This window comes from Stegostoma tigrinum, chromosome 29 (genome assembly GCF_030684315.1).
Source record: "Stegostoma tigrinum isolate sSteTig4 chromosome 29, sSteTig4.hap1, whole genome shotgun sequence".
NCBI lineage: Eukaryota > Metazoa > Chordata > Chondrichthyes > Orectolobiformes > Stegostomatidae > Stegostoma > Stegostoma tigrinum.
The window spans coordinates 45,931,603-45,957,074 of NC_081382.1; the positions used below are offsets into that span (position 1 = coordinate 45,931,603).

The window sequence follows — 25,472 nt, forward strand, 5'->3', positions numbered from 1 at the left end:
CTGCTGACTTCCCAACGGCAATGCAAGTTTTACTGCCTTTAATACAGTAAAAATCCCAAGGTGTCTCACTTAAGAAAGCAGAAAACATTTGAATATTAGGAGGGATGATCAATGTCATCGTCATTGAGTCCAACAACACAGAAGAGACCCTTTGGCCCTGAATCATTGAATGGCTACAGCATTAAAGGAGGCCTACTGACACTGTACAAATGCCAGCTTCCTGAAAGAACAACTCAGTTGATTTCATCTCCTCACATTTCATCCCAAGCCTTGCAAACATTCCTTCCTCAGCTGCTCATTCACTTCACTCCTGAAAGCCATGATTCAACTCGCCTCCATTATACCTTTAGGCCGTACGATCCATAACCTATAGTTTGGTATTTCAGTGCAACACTGAGAGTATGTTGCATTGCTGGAGACAGCATCCTTTGTTCAAGTTGAGGGATGAGTTTATATTATATTCTCGACAGCGATTCTTACTGACTCAGTAAGAATTCTCCCAACTCAGCTTAGACGGTTTCATCAAGAATGCTACTGATGGCTGACCCCTTGGTTTGATATTTAGGCAGCTTAGAAACTAAGACTGTGTCTGCAATTCTCATGTCAACATAGCTTTGGATCTTTCCGTACTGAGAATAGGAAGGTGAGCAGATCGGATAGAATGAGAATGGCAATACTTTGGATGAATTGGTATCATAATTGAATGCATTTCACAAACAATGAAGAATACATTGGAAAATTGAGCATCAAGTAAATAGAGCATAAATTAAGGTTTAAATATGGTTGAAAGTAAGTCAGGGGTGGAAGCAAACAATGCTATGGAGGTTAAAGTTAGTAGTGTTTGTGATAGCTATAAAATGAAACTGCAAGCCAAGAAATCATTAAGCAGTTTAGAACATAGAACATTACAGCGCAGTACAGGCCCTTCGGCCCTCAATGTTGCACCGACCTGCGAAACCAATCTGAAGCCCATCTAAGATAATAAAGTGTGAAGCTGGATGAACACAGCAGGCCAAGCAGCATCTCAGGAGCACAAAAGCTGACATTTTGGGCCTAGGCCCTTCATCAGAGAGGGGGATGGGGTGAGGGTTCTGGAATAAATAGGGAGAGAGGGGGAGGCGGACCGAAGATGGAGAGAAAGAAGATAGGTGGAGAGGAGAGTATAGGTGAGGAGGTAGGGAGGGGATAGGTCAGTCCAGGGAAGACGGACAGGTCAAGGAGGCGGGATGAGGTTAGTAGGTAGATGGGGGTGCGGCTTGGGGTGGGAGGAAGGGATGGGTGAGAGGAAGAACAGGTTAGGGAGGCAGAGACAGGTTGGACTGGTTTTGGGATGCAGTGGGTGGAGGGGAAGAGCTGGGCTGGTTGTGTGGTGCAGTGGGGGGAGGGGACGAACTGGGCTGGTTTTGGGATGCGGTGGGGGAAGGGGAGATTTTGAAGCTGGTGAAGTCCACATTGATACCATTGGGCTGCAAGGTTCCCAAGTGGAATATGAGTTGCTGTTCCTGCAACCTTCGGGTGGCATCATTGTGGCACTGCAGGAGGCCCATGATGGACATGTCATCTAAAGAATGGGAGGGGGAGTGGAAATGGTTTGCGACTGGGGGGTGCAGTTGTTTATTGTGAACCGAGCGGAGGTGTTCTGCAAAGCGGTCCCCAAGCCTCCGCTTGGTTTCCCCAATGTAGAGGATGCCACACCGGGTCCCATCAAACCTACACTATTCCATTATTATCCATATGCTTATCCAATGACCATTTAAATGCCCTTAAACTTGGTGAGTCTACTACTGTTGCAGGCAAGGCATTCCACCCCCTTACCATTCTCCGAGTAAAGAACCTACCTCGGACAGCTATCCTATATCTATCACCCCTCAATTTAAACCTACGTCCCCTTGTGCTAGCCATCTCCATCCGAGGAAAAAGGCTCTCACTGTCCGCCCTATTTAACCTTGTGATCATCTTGTATTAGGTCACCTCTTAACCTTCTTCTCTGTAATGAAAACAGCCTCATGTCCCTCAGCCTTTCCTCATAAGGCCTTCCCTCCACACCAGGCAACATCCTAGTAAATCTCCTCTGCACCCTTTCCAATGCTTCTACATCCTTCTTATAATGCGGTGACCAGAACTGTACGCAATACTCCAAGTGCGGCCGCATCAGAGTTTTGTACAGCTGCAACACGACCTCGTGACGGCGAAACTCAATCCCTCTACTAATAAAACCTAACACACCGTACGCCTTAACAACCCTATCAACCTGGGTGGCAAATTTCAGGGATCTATGTACATAGACACCGAGAGCTCTCTGCTCATCCACACTACGAAGAATCTTACCATTAGCCCAGTGCTCTGTAATCCTGTTATTACTTCCAAAGTGAATCACCTCACACTTTTCCGCATTAAATTCCATTTGCCACCTCTCAGCCCATCTCTGCAGCTTATCTATGTCCCTCTGTAACCTACAACATCCTTCCGCACTATCCACAACTCCACCAACTTTAGTGTCATCTGCAAATTTACTGACCCATCCTTCTATGCCCTCATCCAGGTCATTTATAAAAATGACAAACAGCAGTGGCCCCAAAACAGATCCTTGTGGTACACCACTAGTAAGTGAACTCCAGGATGAACATTTCCCAACAAACACCACCCTCTGTCTTCTTCCAACTAGCCAATTTTTTATCCAAACCGCTAAATCACCCTCAATGCCATGACTCCATATTTTATGCAATAGCGTACCGTCGGGAACATTATCAAACGCTTTACTAAAATCCATATACACCACGTCAATCGCTTTACCCTCATCCACCTGTTTGGTCACCTTCTCAAAGAACTCAATTAGGTTATCTCTTATAATCCTTTCCAACACTTTACCCACAACTGAAGTAAGGCTCACTGGTCTGTAATTACCAGGATTGTCCCTCCTCCCTGTCTTGAAAAAGGGGACAATATTTATAACCTGGATCAGCCCAAATCAACAGCAGGAATAGCATGATCATGGAAATGGAGGTATCTTGACTAGAGTTGAGGAAGATCAGTTCAGCTTCCACATTGTCATGTAGATTCATTGAATGGCTACATCACAGGAGGAGCCATTTGGCATCTTGTGTAAATGCCAGGTTCCTGAAAGATCAATTCAGCTAAATCCACTTCCTCACTTAGGGACATTCAAGCAACTCTTGGATGGGCACATGGATGATAGTAAACTATATGATATGCAGGGTAATTTAATCTTATTTGATAATAGTTTGGCACAACATTGTGGGCTGAAGGCCCTGTACTATGCTGTATTGTTCTATGTTCTAACATTTCGGCCAGAGCCCTGCAAACTCTCCCCTTCAGTTGCTAATCCACTTCCCTTCTAAAAGCCATGGCTGAACTTGCCTTCACCATTCTGTCAGGCAGTATGTTCCAGAACCTCTCTGCTCATTCTGTAAAAAAGTTCCTGTGTCACTGTTGCTCCTTTTGCAATCCAGCTTGAATTGGCATCCTCTGGTTCTCAACCATTCCACCTACAGTCACTGTTTCTCTACCTAGTCTATTTAGTCTCTCATGATTTTGTACACCACATAGAACTTATCTTCTCTAAGGAAAGCAACTCCAGCTTCCCCTGTCCTGGTAATAACCTCATACTTGGAATCATTCTGGTAAATGTCTTGTACCTTCTCTAAAGCCTTCACATCCTTCTTTAAGTGAAATGCCCAGACAGTTAAAGCCTAGTCAGTGTTTCATAAAGGATCATCACTACTTTTTTTGTGTTTATAGACTATTTATCTCTTAATTTTGAAACTGAACCCTATATACATTCAGGACATAAATGCATTGAAAGCAGTTCACAGAATTTATCAGACTAATAGCTGGAATAGGTAGGGTTGCAGGCTAGTTTAGAAGAGTGAAAGTTTTTTGACAGAAACATATGAGATCCTCAGGGGTCTTGGCAGGGTCCTGGTAGGAAAGATATTTCTGCTAATCCAAGTCCTTAATGTAAAATATCGATGATTTTAGCCAAACCACTAATCCCTTTGGTACTAGATCCCGGTTGCTAAGCCAAAAAGGCCTCCCTTTAACCCAGCTCTTGCCAATCCTATATCAATGCTAATATTCTGTCCTAAACAGCATGGATTCTTATCTTATTCAATAGCCTTATGTGCCACATAAATACTGTGGCCACAACTTCACATCAGATGCTAGGAATCCTGCAATGAGAAGCTGACCTCCTGATTCCCTAAAGCCAGTCAACCAATTATTTGCAAGGTTAAAGCAGGTATTTGATGCAATGCTTCCCACTTGTCTGGATTAGTGCAGTTCAAACACACTCAAATAGCTTGGCTTCACCCAGGACAAATCATCCTGCTTGACAAGCACCACATCCACAACAAACATTCAGTACTTCCACCACTTATACAGTGGCATCAGTGTTTACCATCTACAAGATGAAATTCATGAAGGATCCTTAGACAGCACTTTCCAATCACACCCACTACCATTCAAAAGAACAAGAGCAGCAGATGTTTGTGAACACTATTCACCTGTAAATTCCCATCCACATCACATACATTCAGATTTGGAAGTATATCACCATTCCTTCACTGTAGCAACTGACTGCAACAGAACTTCCCAATTGTATAAATGAAAAGCTCAAGATACGACATTTACAGCTCAGCTGAAATGCTTATGCCACAGACATCATTATTTACGTCTTGACACTTGGCTCAGATGGAAGTATTAATCAACAGTTCTATTCTGACCTTGATTCCTCACTGTCATTCCGAAAGAAGGAAAGATCCTCCTCTGGGGTACTTTAGTGCTAGGGTTGACCATAACTCCAAAGTCTGGAGAGGAACTTCAGAAAATGGCATTGCACAAACAGTCCTCTTGCTGACAACGTGTACTTGGTATAGTTTCATCAGAACAAACACCATCTTCTGCCAGAAGGACAAGTACCAAACACATGGAGGTACTCCAAATCAAAACAGCGATCCTTATTGAATTATGGTCTTGTTCAAGCCAATGACCTACATGGTGCCTGTGTCACTCAATCCTTGCTGGGATCTGAAGAGCAGATTGTCAACTTGCTTTAATTGTAATGAGTATCCGTTTAGCTCAAAGACATCATAAAAGGGACTTTCAGGAAATGTGTACTTTTTAAAATTATTCATAGTCAATGCCGGTGTCGCCCATTCACTAGAGGAGGAGACTCCCCAGATATCCCCATCTTCAATAATGAGGGAGCCTAGCATAACAGTGCAAAAGATAAGATGCATTTGCAACAATCTTCAGTCAGAAGTGCCAACTGGATGATCCATCTCAGTCTCCTCCAAAGGTCCCAAATATCACAGATGGCAGTCTTCAGCTAATTTGATTCATTCCATCAAGAAATGGTTTGAGGCACTGGATCCTAGAAAGGCTGGCCCTGGCTACATTCAGGCAATAGAACTAGAGACCTGTACTTCAGAACATGCTGTACCCTTAGCCAAGTTCATCCATCATAGGTGAAATACCAACATCTACTTGATAATGTGTAAAATTGCCCAGATTTTTTTTTCTTTATTCATTCACAGGATAAGGGCATCGCTGGCAAGGCAGCATTTCTTGACAATACCTAACTGCCCAGAGGGTAGTTCAAGAGTCAACCACATTGCTGTGGTTGCAGGCCAAACTAGGTAAGGATGGCAGTTTCCTTCCTTAAAGGACATTAGTGAAGCAGATGGGTTTTTCCAACAATTGGCAATGGAGTCTTAATTCCAGATTTTTATTAAAATAAAACTCTGCTATCTCCAGTGGCCGGATTCAAACCTAAGTCCCCTGACATTACCTGGATCTCCGGATTAACAGTCCAGCGATAATAGTACTAGGCCATTTTCTAGTTATTGCTCTGCACAAAAATCAGATATACAGAATGTAACTAGTAGAGCTGATTAGGGGGAGCACTTAAACAGTGACAGGATTGGACAGTGTCAGCATGGATTTACAAAAGGGAAATGACAAGTCCAATGGGAGCCATTTGATGTAGTTTACTTTGACTTTCAGAAGGCTTTTAATAAGGCCCCACATTAGAGATTAGCATGTAAGACTGCAGATAGGAATAGGAATACTTGGGTCTTTTTCCAAGAGGCAGCCTGTGACTAGTAGGGTACTGGGGTGTCCAGTGCTTGGACTCCAGCTATTCACGATATATACTAATGATTCAGATGAGGGATTTAATTGTAATATCCCCAAGTCTGAAGATGACTCAAAGCTGGTTGGAATACTGAGCTTTGAGGACGCAGGCTTGCTTCAGTGTGATTTGGACAAAGTGAGTGGTGGGCAAACTTATGGCAAATGAAGTATAATGTGGACAAATCTAAGGTTATCCAGTTTGTTAGCAAAAACAGGAAAGCAGATTATTATTTGAATAGTGAAACATTAGGGAAGGGGGAAGTGCAATAAGGCTGGGTCACAGTCGTGGAAAGCAAGCATTCAGACGCAGCAGGCATGAAGAAGAGAAACAGTTATGTTGGCCTTTGTAGCAAGATAATATGAATATAGGAGCAGGGGTGTCTTGTTACAATTGCACAGGTCCTTGATGAGGCCATACATGGATACTGTATACAGTTTTGGTCTCCTTAATGAGGAAAAATATTCTGGTTATGGACGAAGTGCAACAAAGTAGATTCGGTCGTAGATTTGCCAACTTTAGGTACATTTAAGTCGTCATTGGATAAACATGTGGACGTACATGGAATAGTGTAGGTTAGATGGGCTTCAGATCAGTATGACAGGTTGGCACAACATCGAGGGCCGAAGGGCCTGTACTGTGCTGTAATGCTCTATGTAAAGGTTTACAAGACTGATTTCTAGGATGGCATGACTTAAATGAGGGGGAGTTTCATAAAAACCTCCAAAATGCTCATAGGACTAAACAGGGTAAATGCAGGAAGGATATTCCCAATGACTGGTCAGTCTAAGACCAGGGGTTACAGTCTGAGCATGTGGGATAAATCATTTAGGACTGAGATGAGGAGAAATTTCTTCACCCAAGGACTGGTAAGCCTGTGGAATTCTCTGTCACAGAAAGTGGTTGCAAACTAAACATTGAATGTTTTCTCAGAGCTGAAAGGTTCAAAGACAATGGATACTGTTTTGGATAATCAGCCATGATCAAATTAAATCGCTCAAAGGTCCAAATTGCCTACTCTTACTCCTAGTTCTATGTTATTACCCCTAGATTAGAGGGAGAGAGAGACTTTTTTTTAGTTATTACTTTGTTTTGAACAGGCCTGTGAAGTCCTTAGATAAATATAGTCGTACACAGATGTTCTCATGAGAAGGGGAGAATATAATAAAAACAGATTACTTGAAAGTAAGGAGTTAATGATAGTCCCAAACCAGAAGTATTGAGATAAAACTCTGAAGAGATTATTTGAAGCTGAGTACATTTAAGCTCAGAAATACGATAGCTCCGATGATAAGCCTCTGCACTTGAGCCTATTGAGTTGTTGGGGAAAAATATCTTTCTTCTATGTGTACTGGACATGATATACTGTGGGTTACATGTTAAAAGGATTTTTTTCGGAAGTTGTTGAAGTCTGTTATGGAAGTAATGAGACTGGGTTTTTATGGGGTGTTTAAAAATTTTGCATTTGTGTTGGCAATACATAGGTCGGTTTATTCCATTTTACCTTTACTTCTTTTAGTTAATAATCTTCTGTTTTATTGTTCAAACAAAATCTGAAACATTACATACTTATGTTTCAGTAAAAAAACATTTTGTTGAAACCAAAATTAAACAAAAAGATCAACTATCAAGTCAGGCTTCAGTCTGGGATCTGGCTTATCTAGTAATAACATTAGCTGCTCAGAACACCAACCTGAAGAGACTGCTTAGTCATAGATGCTGATTCTTCATGTCTCTATTGCCTGTGAACAGATTCTTGACCAGTGGCTCCCAGGTTTACAGCCCTGTCCCTATTGTTTACTTCCCAATGCCACTGAACTTGACAAATTGACTCTTATAGAAGAATGCACATGACTTCATTTAATACGGAACTCTTGGGGTGCTGTCATTGTCCACATGTTCTTAATGAGTTGTGGAGAGATTTCATTGATGTATTGAGCCATAATAATTGGGACCACTTTGATGGTACAGCCTTTTCCTGGCTTCATAGTAAGATGCAGTCTTTCTTTGCCTATTCTGCGATCTAGGACTTTGAATCACAATTTGTCTGGCACCTTCTCTGATCTTGCCAACATGGATGACCCTACCAGCAACAAGGAGCTCCCAACAGCATGACTCGTTGTTATTCTGAAATCGAAGGTTGCATCTTATATGTTCAGATAGCAGATAATTAACTTACTTTTCTTAGTATTGAATGAAGTTTCTTCATTTATTCTATCATTTTATTACACACAATTACAAGAAACAGTTTTTGTTGGGCCCCTGGCAACAATCAAGTTGAATTCACCAAGTCCCTTACATGCACCATTGATTTGAGCCTGCTATAAATATATTAATGAGAAGTTAAATTCCATATAAAAGTCAGGATGACGTAATATATCTTTATGAGGTACAGACACTTGCATACGACCAATTATGTTGGATACCTAACATCAAGAAGCATGATTTAATTAACTTGTAGATATTTATTATACAAGTGTAAATTACTAAAAATAAAGACAAGCCTCCTTATTATAATTATGCTGTTGCTTCACAGCATCCAATATTGCAATGATCTTTTATGCAAAAGAATTAACAGATCTCATCATACAAATATTATCACTCCATAATGGAAATGTTCTTTCAATTCTGAACTCAGCAGAAAGTCAGCAGGTTGTCTCAATTACTCAGCTAGCATATTAACTTACTGGGAGGGCAGGGAGGGATACAATTTAAGAGATTATGTTTCACTATTCCACTTAACTACCTGAAACCTATAAAGTCTTGGACAACGTAAAGAAAAAAAACACTTGCATTTATGCAACATTTTGCACAACCTTAGGAAGTTCCCAAGGTTTAACAGCTGGAAATTTTCTAAGGAACCCTCCCAAATGATTACCATAATTTTGAAATATCGCATTTTGGTCTATCATGAAAAGCCCCTGACAAAATCTCCAATTAAGTGTACAAGTCTCTGAAATAGGACTTGAACCAACCACCTTCTGATGGGAAACCAAATAGCCAGCCATTGATTAAGGCAGAATCCAAGTGGTAAAAATGTTACAAGATGATGGTATTAAGTGTGTGACAGACATGGCTGTCTTTCCTGAGTAGTCCATTTTGCACATATGCAACCACATGCTTGATGTTTTACCAAAATGCGTAAGTGGGAGGTGGTAAAATTTGTTGCAAACTTGCCCCTTTATCATCAGGGCTTTTGTAAGCTAGCCCTTGAAACCATAGGGTTACTCTGTTAAAGGCATACATATCTAGGTATGCTAATCTGTGATCTTCTTTCATCACACTAAGTTCCACGATATGAATGCTTAAATGTATAAATGTGTAAAGTATTGGCAAAGATCTGTAGCTCGGGTTGCTGCCTTGCTTGCTGAGTTGGCTTGTTTTTGTTCAGATGTTTCACCACCACGCTAGGTGACATCTTCAGTGCAGCCTCTGATAAAGCGATGTTATTCCACTCCACTTGGAATTTATACAGTCTGGTCTGTTATAATGAGTACTCAATAAATTCTGAGCAGAGTAGAATAGCGTCACTTCATCGGTAGCTCCACTGATGATGTCACCTCGCATGGTGATGAAGCGTCTGAACAAAAACAAGCTAGCTCGGCAAGCAAGTCAACAACCTGTATAAATGTATACCTGTTGTGCAGGTGGAACTACAAGGTTCATGAGATGACAGCTTCCATCTGTACATGTCAGCAGCGCTCACTCCCAGGCCCTTTCTCAGCATTTTCAGTCTATTTCTGAAAGAAATAATTGATGAAAGGAATTATGTCTGAGCAAAGTAAACAGGATAAAGCACTGCACAAACATGTGTGTCACAAACCTACCTGTCCTGCTGTTGAAGAAGCATTCCAAGACTTGTTACAAGCAGAGCTTCAGCTGGCTAGAAACAGAGAGAATGTAATAAAAATACCCAGCTTTAGAGAAACAAAAGACCATTTAAATAGCAGACATGTGTACTGTTTTAGTCATCATGTATTACGATTGATATTCCAATAGCAATTTTCAGATACCAGTCCATCAGGTAACTATCATTTTTTAAATGATTAAAAAAACCTGGATGTTTTTGATGTTGAATCTCTCATTTTGGCTAAAATGAATCATTGTACCTAATTATTAATCTGACTAGACAGATTTCTGATTTAAACAGTTTGATATTACAGTAAACATTTTAACTTTGTACATAATATCAAAGCTGTTCTATTGCTGATATGCCTCACTGTTACGGCCTGTATACAATCTCTAGACAGCAGAAGCTCTGACATGAACGGCAAGTAATGAAAAGCACCAATTCCAGGAACAACATCACTGGTGTGTTGCAGCATGTAAATATGCATGTCCTGAGGAAAGGCTTACTGTCTAAGCATAGTGTTTCTTGTGTGAACTACTCTGGGCATAGCTGCCACTTAAGATTTAAAAACTGCAAGGAGTTTGGCACAACATTACACAATCTCCTAACCTACTAACAATGATTATGATCTCTCACTCCATTGGCATCACCAGCTCTGCTGAGTGGTCCTGGTGCAGAGAGCTGACAGACTCCTGAGAAGTGCACTAACTTAATTTTCCCATCCAATTTAAAATTGTTATTCACATATATACATGGACTTATTTGCAGCCACTTCCATAATTATTTAGCCAAAAGGAAATTGCAATCAGAGTCTACCCCATGATAATTTTGCTTTTAATACCATTCTCTGGCTTTAAAGGTGCTGATTGTTTTACATTACCTATATAAAACTGGAATTTGTCTGGTACTCTACTTAAGCATATCTCATTCAGTCACCATTGCCCTGTTTGTGTTAATGTACATTTAGTGTTAGTTAATTTTGCATAATATTGGCACTGAAAATCTGGAATATTTTTAGCAGATTCCAGACACAATCAGATAAAAGATACAAATATTGGAATGGGGCCTCATTCCAAAGTCTCCAAGCCTGGGTGGGCAGTGTTGAAGTCGCTTAAACAAAGAGATGAACACTTGTTTTCATCTGCTTGTGACCAAAACAACTTACAGCACATGTCAGGAGCACATCCTGGTGGAGGCGAAGCCCAAGATATACAAAATGGTCATTCTTCTTAGGGAAGTTTGTTACAAAATAATCAGCTGTTTCACCTTTCTATAAGGGACAAGCTTTTAAAAACAATTCCCCATAATTTAACTATATTAGTTATATTGCCTAGAGAATGACCGTGACCTAGTGCACAAATACAGGTAACAGCACAGATAAACTTTATGGCAATGTCCAATTATTAAACTGTTCTATCTGCCTCTGGGGCAAAGACCTGTTTTACAATGGTTACAGCAACAAGGCAAAATTGTTGATTTTCAGCAGCTATATACTTACTCTGCTCATGTTTACCCATGTACCTTTTATATTATTAGGCCTTACTACCTGTTTTGAGGTCACTAGTCCACTGCCAGTTTCTTTCTTTACAATCACTAAATAATTGGATTCTCATGAGAAGGCAACTTCAGTTTTGTTAAAACACAACGTATCAATTAAAGTTTTTACAATTTTTTAGAATATTCTGAATCTGTTGATGCAGACCTGATGGGCCGAAGGGCCTCTTCTGCACTGTATGAATCTATGGATGTTATAAAGACATGGCTGCAACGTGTAAAGAGCCCAGGAGTACACACATTTTGCAACTTCTGATCAGCCACAATTTAGAGCTACAGATAACTGTTCAAGTTATCTAACTTATAAAAGCAATGATGTGTGGACAGGTTTCTATTTGATGATGCAAAGGTCACTGGAACAAGAACAACTTATGGTTATGTAACATTCAATTTACATCAACTTCAGGGCATTGTTGAAGAAGATATAAGGCTAACGTTTATAGATTTGTCTAACACCAAGAGAAAAAAAAAATCTATATTGAGCAAAGTGAAATGCAAGTTACAACAGGCAAAGAAAACACAACTAATTTTTTATGTTTGTATATAACTCTGCTCAATCATTTGTTAAGATGGCTTACCGCAATTTCTGTGTTCTGTTTGCTTGATGAATAATCTGCAGAAGTGTTTCATTGGAGAATGGAATCTCTGCAGACATATTGAAGGTCAGTTCCAGGGGTGTATCATTAACTTTGTAGCTTCCCATATTTTCATTTTCTCCGTAATATACCAGGAAACCAGCAGAATTGGACTCTGAAGAGTACAGTGGACCTCCTCTTGAGTTTTCAGTCATATTTGCACTCAAGTCCATGTGCCCTTACACACGAGAAGAATGTTGATTTGTAAATGTGACTGTCAAATGATTCTTAGACATTAATAGATATTCTAGTGGGGTCAATTTTGAGGCTATGTCTGTGTAATCATTGTCAACACTATTAAGTTCAGTATAATTTTTGATGTCTGTAGTAAAGCAAAATGTTAAAGCAGATAATATTGACAAAAATTATTCATCGAACAACAAAAGATTACACAGATTTAAGTAAATTCAAAGAATCGATTTGGACAGAAATCATATATGTAATGTGGAAAAATACATAACAGGCATTTCACAGAAGCATAATCAAACAATGGATGCTGAGCGAAAGAGACAAAAGCTTAGATTTAAGCTGAATATTGAATCAGAAGAAGAATAGGGAAGATGGAAATGCAGAGCAAGGAGTCTAGAGGTCGGAGACGCAACTGGAGATAACCAGAGCTGATGGGTAGAAGGTGTTGAGCCAGAGGAGATTGCATAATTGGGAAGGAGGATGCCATGAAAATGAGACTATGTTGGAGAGACATAAAAACATAGAAGATAGGAACAGGAGTAAATTATTGACCTCTCAAGCCTGCTCTGACATTCAATGTGAACGTGGCTGATCATGAAGTTCAATTCCTAATTATTCCTTTATCCAAAACCCTTTAGCCACAAGAGCTATATCTACCTCCTCATTGAAAACTGAATTTTGATGCCAACGTAGGTCAGCAAGGCCAAAGATGGAGAGGATTTGTTGGAGAATATGAAACTGGCACATTTCCATGTGAGCGCAAATTTAAGAATGGTGAAGGAAAGGTGGCTGGTCTGGACAGAAATGGAATAAGCAAGTCGAGGAGATCTAGAAAAGACTTGGATGAAGTTTTCAGCAGCAGATCAGCTCAGGTTGTAGTTAGCATGAACAATGTTATGGAGAGAGAAATGTGTGGTTTGAGAATGAACCTGTTAGAAACTCAGGCCAGCACGGCATTGCAGAACAGCACTCAAGGCAGCACTAAGTGATTCCTTGGATAGACGAACTAAAACCTCTCCTAGGTAGGAAGAAAAATGAGATTTTGGCTATTATTCAGCACAATATAAACTTGAGCAAGAATGACTAACAGAACAGATTGGATTGCAACACTTAATCTTTATATCTGCGGTTGTGAAACTTTAAGAAAAGTCATAAACATATGAGTTTGCCAGTAACACATGAAAATTCTTGAAGAAATCTATGACCATCACCAAGTACCAAAGAACAAGTCCCTGAAAATCACAGATGAGAGATTCCAGCTAGTTTTTGCATGACAAACAGGACAGATGACAAAAAGTCAGGTAACATTTAAGGGCTGTAGATGTCATATACATGGACTTCAGTAAGGCATTTGATAAGGTTCCCCATGGTAGGCTGATGGAGAAAGTAAAGTCGCATGGTGTACTAGCTAAATGGATAAAGAGCTGGCTGGGCAACAGGAAAGAGAGTTGAAATGGAAGGGAGTTTCTCAAAATGGAGAACTGTGACAGTGGTGTTCCACAGGGATCCGTGTTGGGACCACTGTTGTTTGTGCTATACATCAATGATCTGGAGGAAGGCACAGATGGTCTGATCAGCAAGTTTGCAGATGACACTAAGATTAGTGGAGTAGCAGATAGTGAAGGGGACTGTCGGAGAATGCAGCAGAACACAGATAGATTGGAGAGCTGGTAGAGAAATGGCAGATGCAGTTCAATCCAGGCAAATGCAAAATGATATATTTTGGAAATTCCAGTTCAAGAGCGAAGTATACAGTAAATGGAAAAGCCCTGGGGAAAACTGATGCACAGAGAGATCTAGGTGTTCAGATCCATTGTACCCTGAAGGTGGAAATGCAAGTCGATAGAGTGGTGAAGAAGGCATATGGCATGCTTTCATTCATTGGTTGGGGTAATGAGTACAAGAGTTGGCAGGTCATGTCGGTTTGACCACATTTGGAATACTGCGTACAATTCTGGTTGCCACATTACCAAAAGGATGTGGCTGCTCTGGGCAGGGTGCAGAGGAGGTTCACCAGGATGTTGCCTGGTATGGAGGGTGCTAGCTGTGAAGAGAGGTTGTGAGTAGATTAGGATTATTTTCATTAGAAGGACGGAGGTTGTGGGGGGACCCGATTGAGGTCTACAAAATCATGAGAGGTGTAGACATGGTAGATAGCAAGAAGCTTTTTCTCAGAGTGGGGTACTCAACTACTAGGGGTCATGGTTTCAAGGTGAGAGCAGAAAAGTTTAAGGGAGATATGTGTGGAAAGTTCTTGACGCAGAGGGTGGTGGGTGCCTGGAACGCGTTATCAGCAGAGGTGCTACAGGCAGGCATGACAGCGTCACTTAAGACGTATCAAGACAGACACGTGAATGGGCAGGGAGCAGAGGGATACAGATCCTTGGAGAACGGGCGACAGGTTCAGATAGAGAATCTGGATCAGAGCAGGCTTGGAGGGCCAAAGGGCCTGTTCCTGTGCTGTAATTCTCTTGTTCTTTGTTCTATCACCATGTGGGCGAAGTAGTATACTGGACAAACAAGTGAGGCTCTTGTGACAGTGTCCCCAACTCCGGTCCAGGAGGCTTAGGTTGAAATTGCCCGTAGTGTTCAAGGGTGTGTGGGTTATAGGGGGATGGGTCTGGGTGGGATGCTTCAAGGGGCGGTGTGGACTTGTTGGGCCAAAGGGCCTGTTTCCACACTGTAGGGAATCTAATCTAAAAAAATGCCATCTACTCCAGAGGTGTGGAAGTACAACTCTGGACAGGCTAATTAGAAAATATCTAAACTGGATGAACAGAAAGACAAACTAATGGGTTACAGCAAGAGTAAAAGTTCAGGAATCAAAATGTTTGCTCAGCATAGGTAGAGAAAGGCAGCAAAGTACTGGCTTTGGAAATAAAAACTTGACAACCTTCAACTCAGGGGAAATGAAGTAGAAAAAGAAGAAAAAGAAACAGATGAGTGGATAATACTGAGCTTGGGAAAGGACTGAAGAGGAAGCAAGTTAATGTTAATTTGACCTCTGAGGCTATGGTGAAAATAACTAATACTGATGTATGTGCAATTTGAAGTTAGGGTGCTTAAAATCAACCTCATGATATTTAAGCTTCCATCCTGCAGGCTGATTCGTGTTAGTAATGTGATACATGATATTTGTATGTTTTACTAATGTATTAAAAGTCTAAATCATTGCATTCATTGATAAACAATTAAAGTTTCTGGGGCCAGACTCTTCAACCTCTTAATGAATAAGTTTAGAAACTGCAAATCTGAAAGCATATGGTCTGGTTCAATCTGAGACTGCAGCTGGGGAAAGGAATAAAAATATCAGCTACAATATGTAATTTACGACAGGATTGGAGATGATAGTTTTGGATTCCAAAATTATACCAGCCTTTTGGGAATTTATTTCTGCACTTGAAATTTGTTTCTTTCTTGTTTGGTTCTGCTACACCATCCAGCATCACTACAGTGGTAACTGCATGGCATTTCTGCCTATGCAGCATCCTGAGTGATCACCGGTAACATACTTCGGCTGCCTGAGGTAAAGTTAGCATATTTTTATGTTCTGAAGAACAGTCACTGGACCCAAAAAGTTAACTCTGGTTTCACTCCACAAATACTGCCAGACCTGCTGATTTTTTCAAACAATTTCTGATTTAGTTTTTTTGTTTCCAGCATCATCAGTTTTTTCAATTTTTTTTATTCAGCATATTTTTCCCTATTTGCTTCTGGAATGCAGGAGCAGAAGTAGATTGTATAGACTTTTGAGATGCTCTGCCATTGAATATGATCAAGTTTGAGAATCCAATTCAATTCTTTTCTCCTTACACTATCTCCTTATAACTTTCTGTCATTAATATTTACATATTGGTATCTATCAATCTCTACTTTAAACCGCAACAGTGACTGATTAGCCTTCCAGGAAAGACAGTTCCAGGCGGATTAGTTGGGTACTGTCAAGACATCATAAGAGTGGTCAGTTAAGCCAATCCTGTCTGGGACAGGATGGATCTTGGTCAGCACTGGGGGTTTAGTCAATGATGATGAAGGGACATATTAGGGAGAAGCCCACGAGTCCAGAGGAATGCAGGCAACTCAAATCTGGAGATGTGTTTCAATCTACTGGATTGCAGAGTGAGTGGTGACAGTAACACAGGGTAATTGCACATTTCACATAGAACATAACAGCACAGTACAGGCTATTCAGCCCTCGATGTTGTACTGACCGGTGAAACAATCTGAAACCCATCAAACCTACACTATTCTGTTATCATCCATATGCTTATCCAGTGACCATTTAAATGCCCTTAAACTTGGTGAATCTACTACTGTCACAGGCAGGGCATTTCACCCCCTTACTACTCTCTGAGTAAAGAATCTACCTCTGACATCTGTCCTATATCTATCACCCCTCAATTTAAACCTATGTCCCCTCGTGCTAGCCATCACGATCCAAGAAGGGTCTCACTGTCCACCTTAATCCTCTGATCATCTCGTATGTCTCTATTAAGTCACCTCTTAACCTTCTTCTCTCTAACAAAAACTGCCTCGAGTCCCTCAGCCTTTCCTCATAAGACCTTCCCTCCATACCAGGCAACATCCTAGTAAATCTCCTCTGCACCCTTTCCAATGCTTCCACATCCTTCCTATAATACTGCAACCAGCACTGTACGCAATACTCCAAGTGTGGCCGCACCAGAGTTCTGTACAGCTGCAACATGACCTCATGGCTTCGAATCTCAATAAAACCTAACACACCGTATGCCTTCTCAACGACCCTATCAACCTCGATGGCAACTTTCAGGGATCTATGCACATGGACACTGAGATCTCTCTGCTCGCCCACTACCAAGAATCTTACCATTAGCCCAGTACTCTGTATTCCTGTTATTACTTCCAAAGTGAATCACCTCACACTCTTCCACATTAAACTCCATTTGCTACCTCTCAGCCTATCTCTGCAGCTTATCTATGTCCCTCTGTAACCTGCAACATCCTTCTGCACTATCTATAACTCCACCGACTTTAGTGTCATCTGCAAATTTACTGACCCATCCTTCTATGCCCTCATCCAGGTCATTTATAAAAATGACAAACAGCAGTGGTCCCAAAACAGATCCTTGTGGTACACCACTAGTAAGTGAACTCCAGGATGAACATTTCCCAACAAACACCACCCTCTGTCTTCTTCCAGCGAGCCAATTTCCTATCCACACTGCTAAACCACCCTCAATCCCATGACTCTGAATTTTTTGCAATAGCCTATCGTGTAGAACCTTATCAAATATTTTACTAAAATCCATATACACCACATCAATCACTTTATTCTCATCTACCTGTTTGGTCACCTTCTCAAAGAACTCAACAAAGTTTGAGAGGCACGACCTATCCTTCACAAAGCCGTGCTGACTATCCGCAAGCAAATTATTCCTTTCTAGATGATTATAAATCCCATCTCTTATAATCCTTTCCAACACTTAATCCCAACTGAAGTAAGGCTCACTGGTCTATAATTACCAGCGTTGTCTCTACTCCCCTTCCTGAACAAGGGGACAACATTTGCTATCCTCCAGCCTTTTGGCACTATTCCTGTAGAAAATGACGACATAAAATTCAAAGCCAAAGGCTCTGCAAAGCCCTCCCTAGCTTCCCATAGAATCCAATGATAGATTCCATCCAGCCCAGGGGACTTATCTATTTTCACATTTTCCAGAATTTCTAACACCTCCTCCTAATGAACCTCAATCCCATCTAGTCTAACAGCCTGTATTCTCCTTGACAACATTGTCTTCTTCCTTTGTGAATACTGACTAAAAATATTCATTTAGTGCCTCTCCTATCTCTTCGGACTCCACGCACAACTTTCCACTACTGTCTTTGACTGGCCCTAATCTTACTCTAGTTATTCTTTTATTCCTGAGATACCGAAAGAAAGCTTTAGGGTTTTCCTTGATCCTACCTGCCAAAGATTTCTCATGTCCCCTCCTGGCTCTTCTTAGCTCTCTCTTTAGGTTCTTCCTGGCTAACTTGTAACTCTCAAGCGCCCTAAGCGAGCCTTCACGCCTCATCTTTAGATAAGCCTCCTTCTTCCTCTTGACAAGAGATTCAACTTCTTTAGTAAACCACAGTTCCCTCACTCGACCACTGCCTCCCTGCCTGACAGTTACATACTTATCAATGACACGCAGTAGCTGTTCCTTGAACAAGCTCCCTACTTCAATTGTGCCCAGCCCCTGCAGTTTCCTTTCCCATCCTATGCATCCTAAGTCTTGCCTAATCGCCTCATAATTGCCTTTCCGTCAGCTATAACTATTGTGACATGTGACATATCATAATGAAATGGAGGGAACTAGAGACTCTAGAACAGGGGGGGTTCCAACAGGTCAGAATAATTCTGCCCTCAACATGGGGAAGGGTGTAGGGCCAACAAGGACATGGGAATTTTCAATATCAAGGGTTCTGGGAGCAAAATTGGGACATCAGTAGTTAAGTAAAGGGGCTCTTCAGAAATCGGAAAGTTGGGAAATGGAAAGAAGAGTAACAGAAAAGGGCACGTAAAAGGTTGAGGAGAAATCTGTAAACCACATAGAACACAGAACATTACAGCACAGTACAGGCCCTTCGGCCCTCGATGTTGTGCCGACCTGTCATACCGATCTCAAGCCCATCTAACCGATACTATTCCACATACGTCCATATGCTTATCCAATGACGACATAAATGTACCTACCCTCTGAAGGATTTCTAATACCTCTTCCTTGTGAACCTCAATCCCACCTCGTCTAGTAGCCTGTATCTCAGTATTCTCCTCGACAATGTTGTCGTTTTCTAAAGTGAATACTGTCGAAAAATATTCATTCAGTGCTTCCCCTGTCTCCTCTGACTCCACACACAACTTACCACTACTATCCTTGATTGGGCCTAATCTTACTTTCGTCATTCTTTTATTCCTTAAATACCTATAGAAAGCCCTAGGCTTTACCCTGCTCCTGTCCGCCAACAACTTCTCATGTCTCCTCCTGCCTCTTCTGAGCTCTCTCTTTAGGTCCTTCCTGGCTACCTCGTAGCCCTCAAGCGCCCTAACTGAGCCTTCACATCTCATCCTAACATAAGTCTTCTTCTTCCTCTTGACCAGAGATTCCACCTCCTTCGTAAACCACAGCTCCTGCGCTCTACAGCTTCCTCCCTGCCTGATAGGCACATACTTATCGAGGACACACAGGAGCTTTTCCTTGAATAAGCTCCACATTTCTAATGTGCCCATCCCCTGCAGTTTCCTTCCCCATCCTATGCTCCCTAAATCTTGCCTAATCTCATCAGAATTGCCTTTCCCCCAGCTATAACTCTTGCCCAGAGGTATACACCTATCCCTTTCCATCACTAAAGTAAACATAACAGAATTGTGATCACTATCACCAAAGTGCTCACCTACTTCCAAATCTAACACCTGGCTGGGCTCATTACCCAGTACCAAATCTAACGTGGCGTCGCCCCTTGTTGGCCTGTCTATGTACTGTGTCAGGAAGCCCTCCTGCACACACTGGACAAAAACTGACCCATCTATAGTACTCCAACTATAGTGTTCCCAGTCAATATTTGGAAAGTTGAAGTCCCCCATGACAACTACCTGGTCTCTCACTCCTATCGAGAATCATTTTGCTATCCTTTCCTCTACATCTCTGGAACTATTCGGAGGCCGATAGAAAACTCCCAACAGGGTGACCTCTCCTTTCCTGTTTCTCATCTCAGCCCATACTACCTCAGTTGACAAGTCCCCAAACATCCTTTCTGCAACTGTAATACTGTCCTTGACCAACAATGCCACACCTCCCCCCCCTTTTACCATCTTCTCTGTTCTTACTGTAACATCTAAATCCCGGAACCTGCAACAACCATTCCTGTCCCTGCTCTATGTCTCCGAAATGGCCACAACATCGAAGTCCCAGGTGCCAACCCACGCTGCAAGTTCACCCACCTTATTCCGGATGCTCCTGGCGTTGAAGTAGACACACTTCAAAACAACTTCTTGCTTGCCGGTGCCATCTTGCGTCCCTGAAACTTTATTTCGGACCTCCCTACTCTCAACCTTTTCTATGCTCGAACTCCCATTTTGGTTCCCATCCCCCGGCTGTATTAGTTTAAACCCACCCGAATAACCTTCGCAAATTTCCACCCCAGGATATCGGTACCCCTCTGGTTCAGGCGAAGACCATCCTGCTTGTAGAGGTCCCACTTACCCCAGAAAGAGCCCCAATTATCCAAGAATCCAAAACCCTCCCTCCTGCACCATCCCTGTAGCCACGTGTTCAACTCCTCTCTCTCCCTATTCCTTGCCTCACTAGCACGTGGCACGGGCAACAAACCAGAGACAAAAACTCTGTCCGTCCTAGCTCTCAGCTTCTATCCTAGCTCCCTGAATTTCTGCCTTAAATCCCCATCTCTCTTCCTACCTATGTCATTGGTGCCAATGTGGACCATGACTTCCCCTTAAGGATCCCAAAAACACGATCAGAGACATCACGCACCCTGGCACAGACACAGCCTGCAATTTATTCACACAGTTGAAACTTTGCCATGTCAGATCAAAGTCAACTATGTAATAGCTATGCAAAATCACCGCTAAAACATGCAAAACAGATGGAGTAACTTGCTATCTGAGATAATGGGAACTGCAGATGCTGGAGAATCCGAGATAACAAAGTGTGGAGCTGGGAGAACACAGCAGGCCAAGCAGCATCTTAGGAACACAAAAACTGAAATTTCGGGCCAAGGCTCTTCATCAGAAAAGGGAGATGGGGAGAGGATTCTGAAATAAATAGGGAGTGAGGGGGAGGCGGACCGAGGATGGATAGAGGAGAAGATAGGTGGAGAGGAGAGAATAGGTGGGGAGGTAGAAAGGGGATAGGTCAGTCAGGGGAGGACGGACAGGTCAAGGGGGTGGGATAAGGTTAGTAGATAGGAAATGGAGGTGTGGCTTGAGGTGGGAGGAGGGGATAGGTGAGAGGAAGCACAGGTTAGGCAGGTGGGGATGAGTTGGGCTGGTTTTGGGATGCAGAGGGGGGAGGGATGATTTTGAAGCTTGTGAAGTCCACATTGATACCATTGGGCTGCAGGGTTCCCAAGTGGAATATGAGTTGCTGTTCCTGCAACCTATGTGTGGCATCATTATGGCACTGCAGGATGCTCAGGATGGGCATGTAGTGTCAGGAATGGGAGGGGGAGTTAAAATGGTTCACGACTGGGAGGTGCAGTTGTTTACTGCAAACCGAGCGTAGGTGTTCTGCAAAGCGGTCCCCAAGCCTCCACTTGGTTTCCCCAATGTAGAGGATGTACAATGTAGCTTTGCAAGAATATTGGGAATGTAGAGCGAATCTGAAAAAAAGGGATTAAGAGGGCTAAGAGAGGACATGAGATATTGCTGGCAAACATGGTTAAGGAAAATCCCAAAGCCTTTTATTCATAAATAAAGAGCAAGAGGGTAACTAGAGAAAGGATTGGCCCACTTAAGGAAAAAGAAGGAAAGTTATGCGCTGAGTCAGAGAAAATGGGTGACATTCTTAACGAGTACTCTGCATCGGTATTCACCAAGGAGAGGGACATGACGGATGTTGAGGTTAGGGATAGATGTTTGCTTAGTCTAGGTCAAGGTGACATAAGGAAGGAGGAAGTGTTAGGTATCCTAAAAGACATTAAGGTGGACAAGTCCCCTGGTCCAGATGGGATCTATCCCAGGTTTCTGAGGGAAGCGAGAGAGGAAATAGCCGGGGCCTTAACAGATATCTTTGCTGCGTCCTTAGACACGGGTGGCGTCCCAGAGGACTGGAGACTTGCTAATGTTGTCCCCTTGTTTAAGAAGGGCAGCAATGATAATCCAGGTAATTATCCACCAGTGAGCCTGACGTCAGTGGTCGGGAAGCTACTGGAGAAGATACTGAGGGATAGGATCTATTCCCATTTAGAAGAAAATGGGCTTATCAGTGATAGGCAACACGGTTTTGTACAGGGAAGGTCATGTCTTACCAGCTAAATAGAATTCTTTGAGGATGTGACAAAGTTGATTGATGAGGGAAAGGCTGTAGATGTCATATGCATGGACTTCAGTAAGGCATTTGATAAGGTTCCCCATGGCAGGCTGATGGAGAAAGTGACGTCACATGGGGTCCAGGGTGTGCTAGCTAGATGGGTAAAAAACTGGCTGGGCAACAGGAGACAGAGGGTAGTAGTAGAAGGGAGTTTCTCAAATTGGAGACCTGTAACCAGTGGTGTTCCACAGGGATCTGTGCTGGGACCACTGTTGTTTGTGATATATGTAAATGATCTGGAGGAGGGTGTAGGTGGTCTGATCAGCAAGTTTGCTGATGACACTAAGATTGGTGGAGTAGCTGATAGTGAAGGGGACGGTCAGAGATTACAGCAGAATATAGATAGACTGGAGAGTTGGGCAGATAAATGGCAGATTGAGTTCAATCCGGGCAAATGCAAGGTGATGCATTTTGGAAGATCAAATTCAAGGGCAAACTATACAGTAAATGGAAAAGTCCTAGGGAAAATTGATGAACAGAGAGATTACAAGGAAAGGCTGAGGGACTTGAGGCTGTTTTCATTCGATGGAAGAAGGTTGAGAGATGACTTAATTGAAACATATAAAATAATCAGAGGGTTAGATAGGGTGGATAGGGAGAGCCTTTTTCCTAGGATGGTGACGGCGAGCACGAGGGGGCATAGCTTTAAATTGAGGGGGGAAAGATATAGGACAGATGTCAGAGGTAGTTTCTTTACTCAGAGAGTAGTAAGGGAATGGAACGCTTTGCCTGCGATGGTAGTAGATTCGCCAACTGTAGGTACATTTAAGTCGTCATTGGATAAGCATATGGACGTACATGGAATAGCGTACTGTATATTTGAACAGGTACATGGATGGGCAGGGAACAAATGGACACAGGCCGTTAGAAAATAGATGACAGGTTAGACGGAGGATCTTGATCGGCGCAGACTTGGAGGGCCGAAAGGCCTGTTCCTGTACTGTCGGTTTCTTTGGTTTCTTTGTTTCTTTGAAAGCACAACAGGTACAGTGATGCAGTATATCACATTGGCAGATGTGCAGGTGAACATGTGCTCGATGTGGAAAGTCATCCTGGGGCCTGAGATGGGGGTGAGGGTGGAAGTGTAGGGGCAAGTGTAGCACTTCCTGCGGTTGCAGGGGGAAGTGCCGGGTGTGGTGGGGTTGGAGGGGAGTGTGGACCGGACAAGGGAGTCCTGGAGAGAGTGGTCTCTCCGGAAGGCAGACAAGGGTGGGGATGGAAAAATGTCTTTGGTGGTGGGGTCAGATTGTAGATGGCGAGGTATCGGAGCATGATGCGTTGTATCCAGAGGTTGGTGGGGTGATATGTGAGGGCGAGGGGGATTCTCTTTTGGCAGTTATTGTGGGGGTGGGGTTTGTGAGATGAGTTGCGGAAAATGCGGGAGACACGGTTGAGGGCGTTCTCGACCACCGTGGGGGGGATGTTGCGGTCCTTGAAGAACGAGGACATCTGGGATGTAGGGAGTGGAATGCTTCATCCTGGGAGCAGATGCGGCAGAGGTGAAGGAATTGAGAATAGGGGATGGAGTTTTTGCAGGAGGGTGGGTGGAAGGAGGTGTATTCTCAGTAGCTGTGGGAGTTGGTGGGCTTGAAATAGACTTCGGTTTCTAGGTAGTTGCCTGAGAGGGAGACAGAGAGTTCCAGGAAGGTGAGGGATGTGTTCGAGATGGTCCAGGTGAACCTAAGGTTGGGGTGGAAGTTGCTGGTGAAGTGGATGAACTGTTCGAGCTCCTCTTGGGAGCACAAGGCAGCGCCGATACAGTCATCAATGTAATGGAGGAAGAGATGGGGTTTAGGGCCTGTGTAGGTGCGGAAGAGGGACTGTTCCACGTAACCTCCAAAGAGGCAGGCATAGCTTGGGCCCATGCGGGTACCCATGGCCACCCACTTTGTCTGTAGGAAGTGGGAGGAATCAAAAGAGAAGTTGTTGAGGGTGAGGATGAGTTAGGTTAGGTGGAAGAGGGTGTCGGTGGAGGGGGACTGGACTGGTCTATGGGACAGGAAGAAGTGGGGGGGGCCTTGCTGTTTATTTCTTCAGGGGCTTGTACAAAAAAGTCTCGGAATTAGAGGCCCAGGTAGAGGCAACTGCAGTGATTGTGAATCCAATTATACAGAAAAGCCACCATCTAGCTTCAAATCACAATTCACTGGCAAATCACATAACTTCAAGCTCTGTATGAAATGGAGAGAACAGGGGACTCTAGAAATGGGGTTCCAACAGGTCAGAGTAACTGGGGAAGTTGTGGGGCCAACTATGACAATTATCTCCTTCGGAAGCCTCCATGTCAGAGGATCTTGATCCGCGCAGGCTTGGAGGGCCGAATGGCCTGTTCCTGTGCTGTAGGTTTATTTGTTTGTCTTTACTATGTCACAGTGTCCAAAGCATAATATAAAGCTTCATTCTTATGATGTGAGGGCCCAGCATTCTTTCGCTAAAACTGTGCCATCTTTGTGAATTTCCCCAAAGACTATCAAATGGAGTATGCTGCAACCAGAGTCATTGTGGCTTTGATGCAACCTCAAAGATATTCCAGAAGGTATCAGGGACTACATCTTTGTTCTCAAAAACGCTAATATCTAATGGGCATATAGCAATAGCTACTGAGATACAGGGGTATCTTAAATGCATTTGATAAATAGGCTACTTAATAAGACAACAGCCCATGATATTGGAGGTAGATGATCAGCATAAAGAAAGGATTGATTCACTAATAGAATTAGAGAATAAAAACCTGAAAAAATTGTGGATGCTGTAAATCAGGAACAAAATCAAAAGTTGCTAGAAAAGCTCAGCAGGTCTGGCAGCATTGAACATAGAACAGTACAGGTCCTTTGGACCATGATGTTGTGCTGACCTATTATCCTACTAAGGCCAATCTACCCTGCATTTTTGGAGAGAAAGGAGAGTTAACGTTTTGTGTCCGGTGACTATTCCTCAGAACTGTTAACTCTGAAACGTTACCTCTGATTTTTCTTCACAGATGCTGCCAGGCCTGCTGAGCTTTTCTAGCAACTTCTACATCAGAA

At 42.7% G+C, this 25,472-nt stretch overlaps 1 protein-coding gene across 1 annotated transcript in view; it reads right to left on the reverse strand.

Moving 5' to 3' along the window:
- adamtsl2 (ADAMTS-like 2) overlaps positions 1 to 25,472 on the reverse strand; it is a 205,363-nt gene that overhangs the window by 89,600 nt on the left and 90,291 nt on the right. The window contains exons 11-12 of the mRNA XM_059638308.1: positions 12,134 to 12,368; positions 9,788 to 9,891 (exon numbers count right to left, since the gene is read on the reverse strand). Coding sequence (XP_059494291.1) covers positions 9,788 to 9,891; positions 12,134 to 12,368 — 339 coding nt within the window. The remainder of the gene's footprint in view (positions 1 to 9,787; positions 9,892 to 12,133; positions 12,369 to 25,472) is intronic.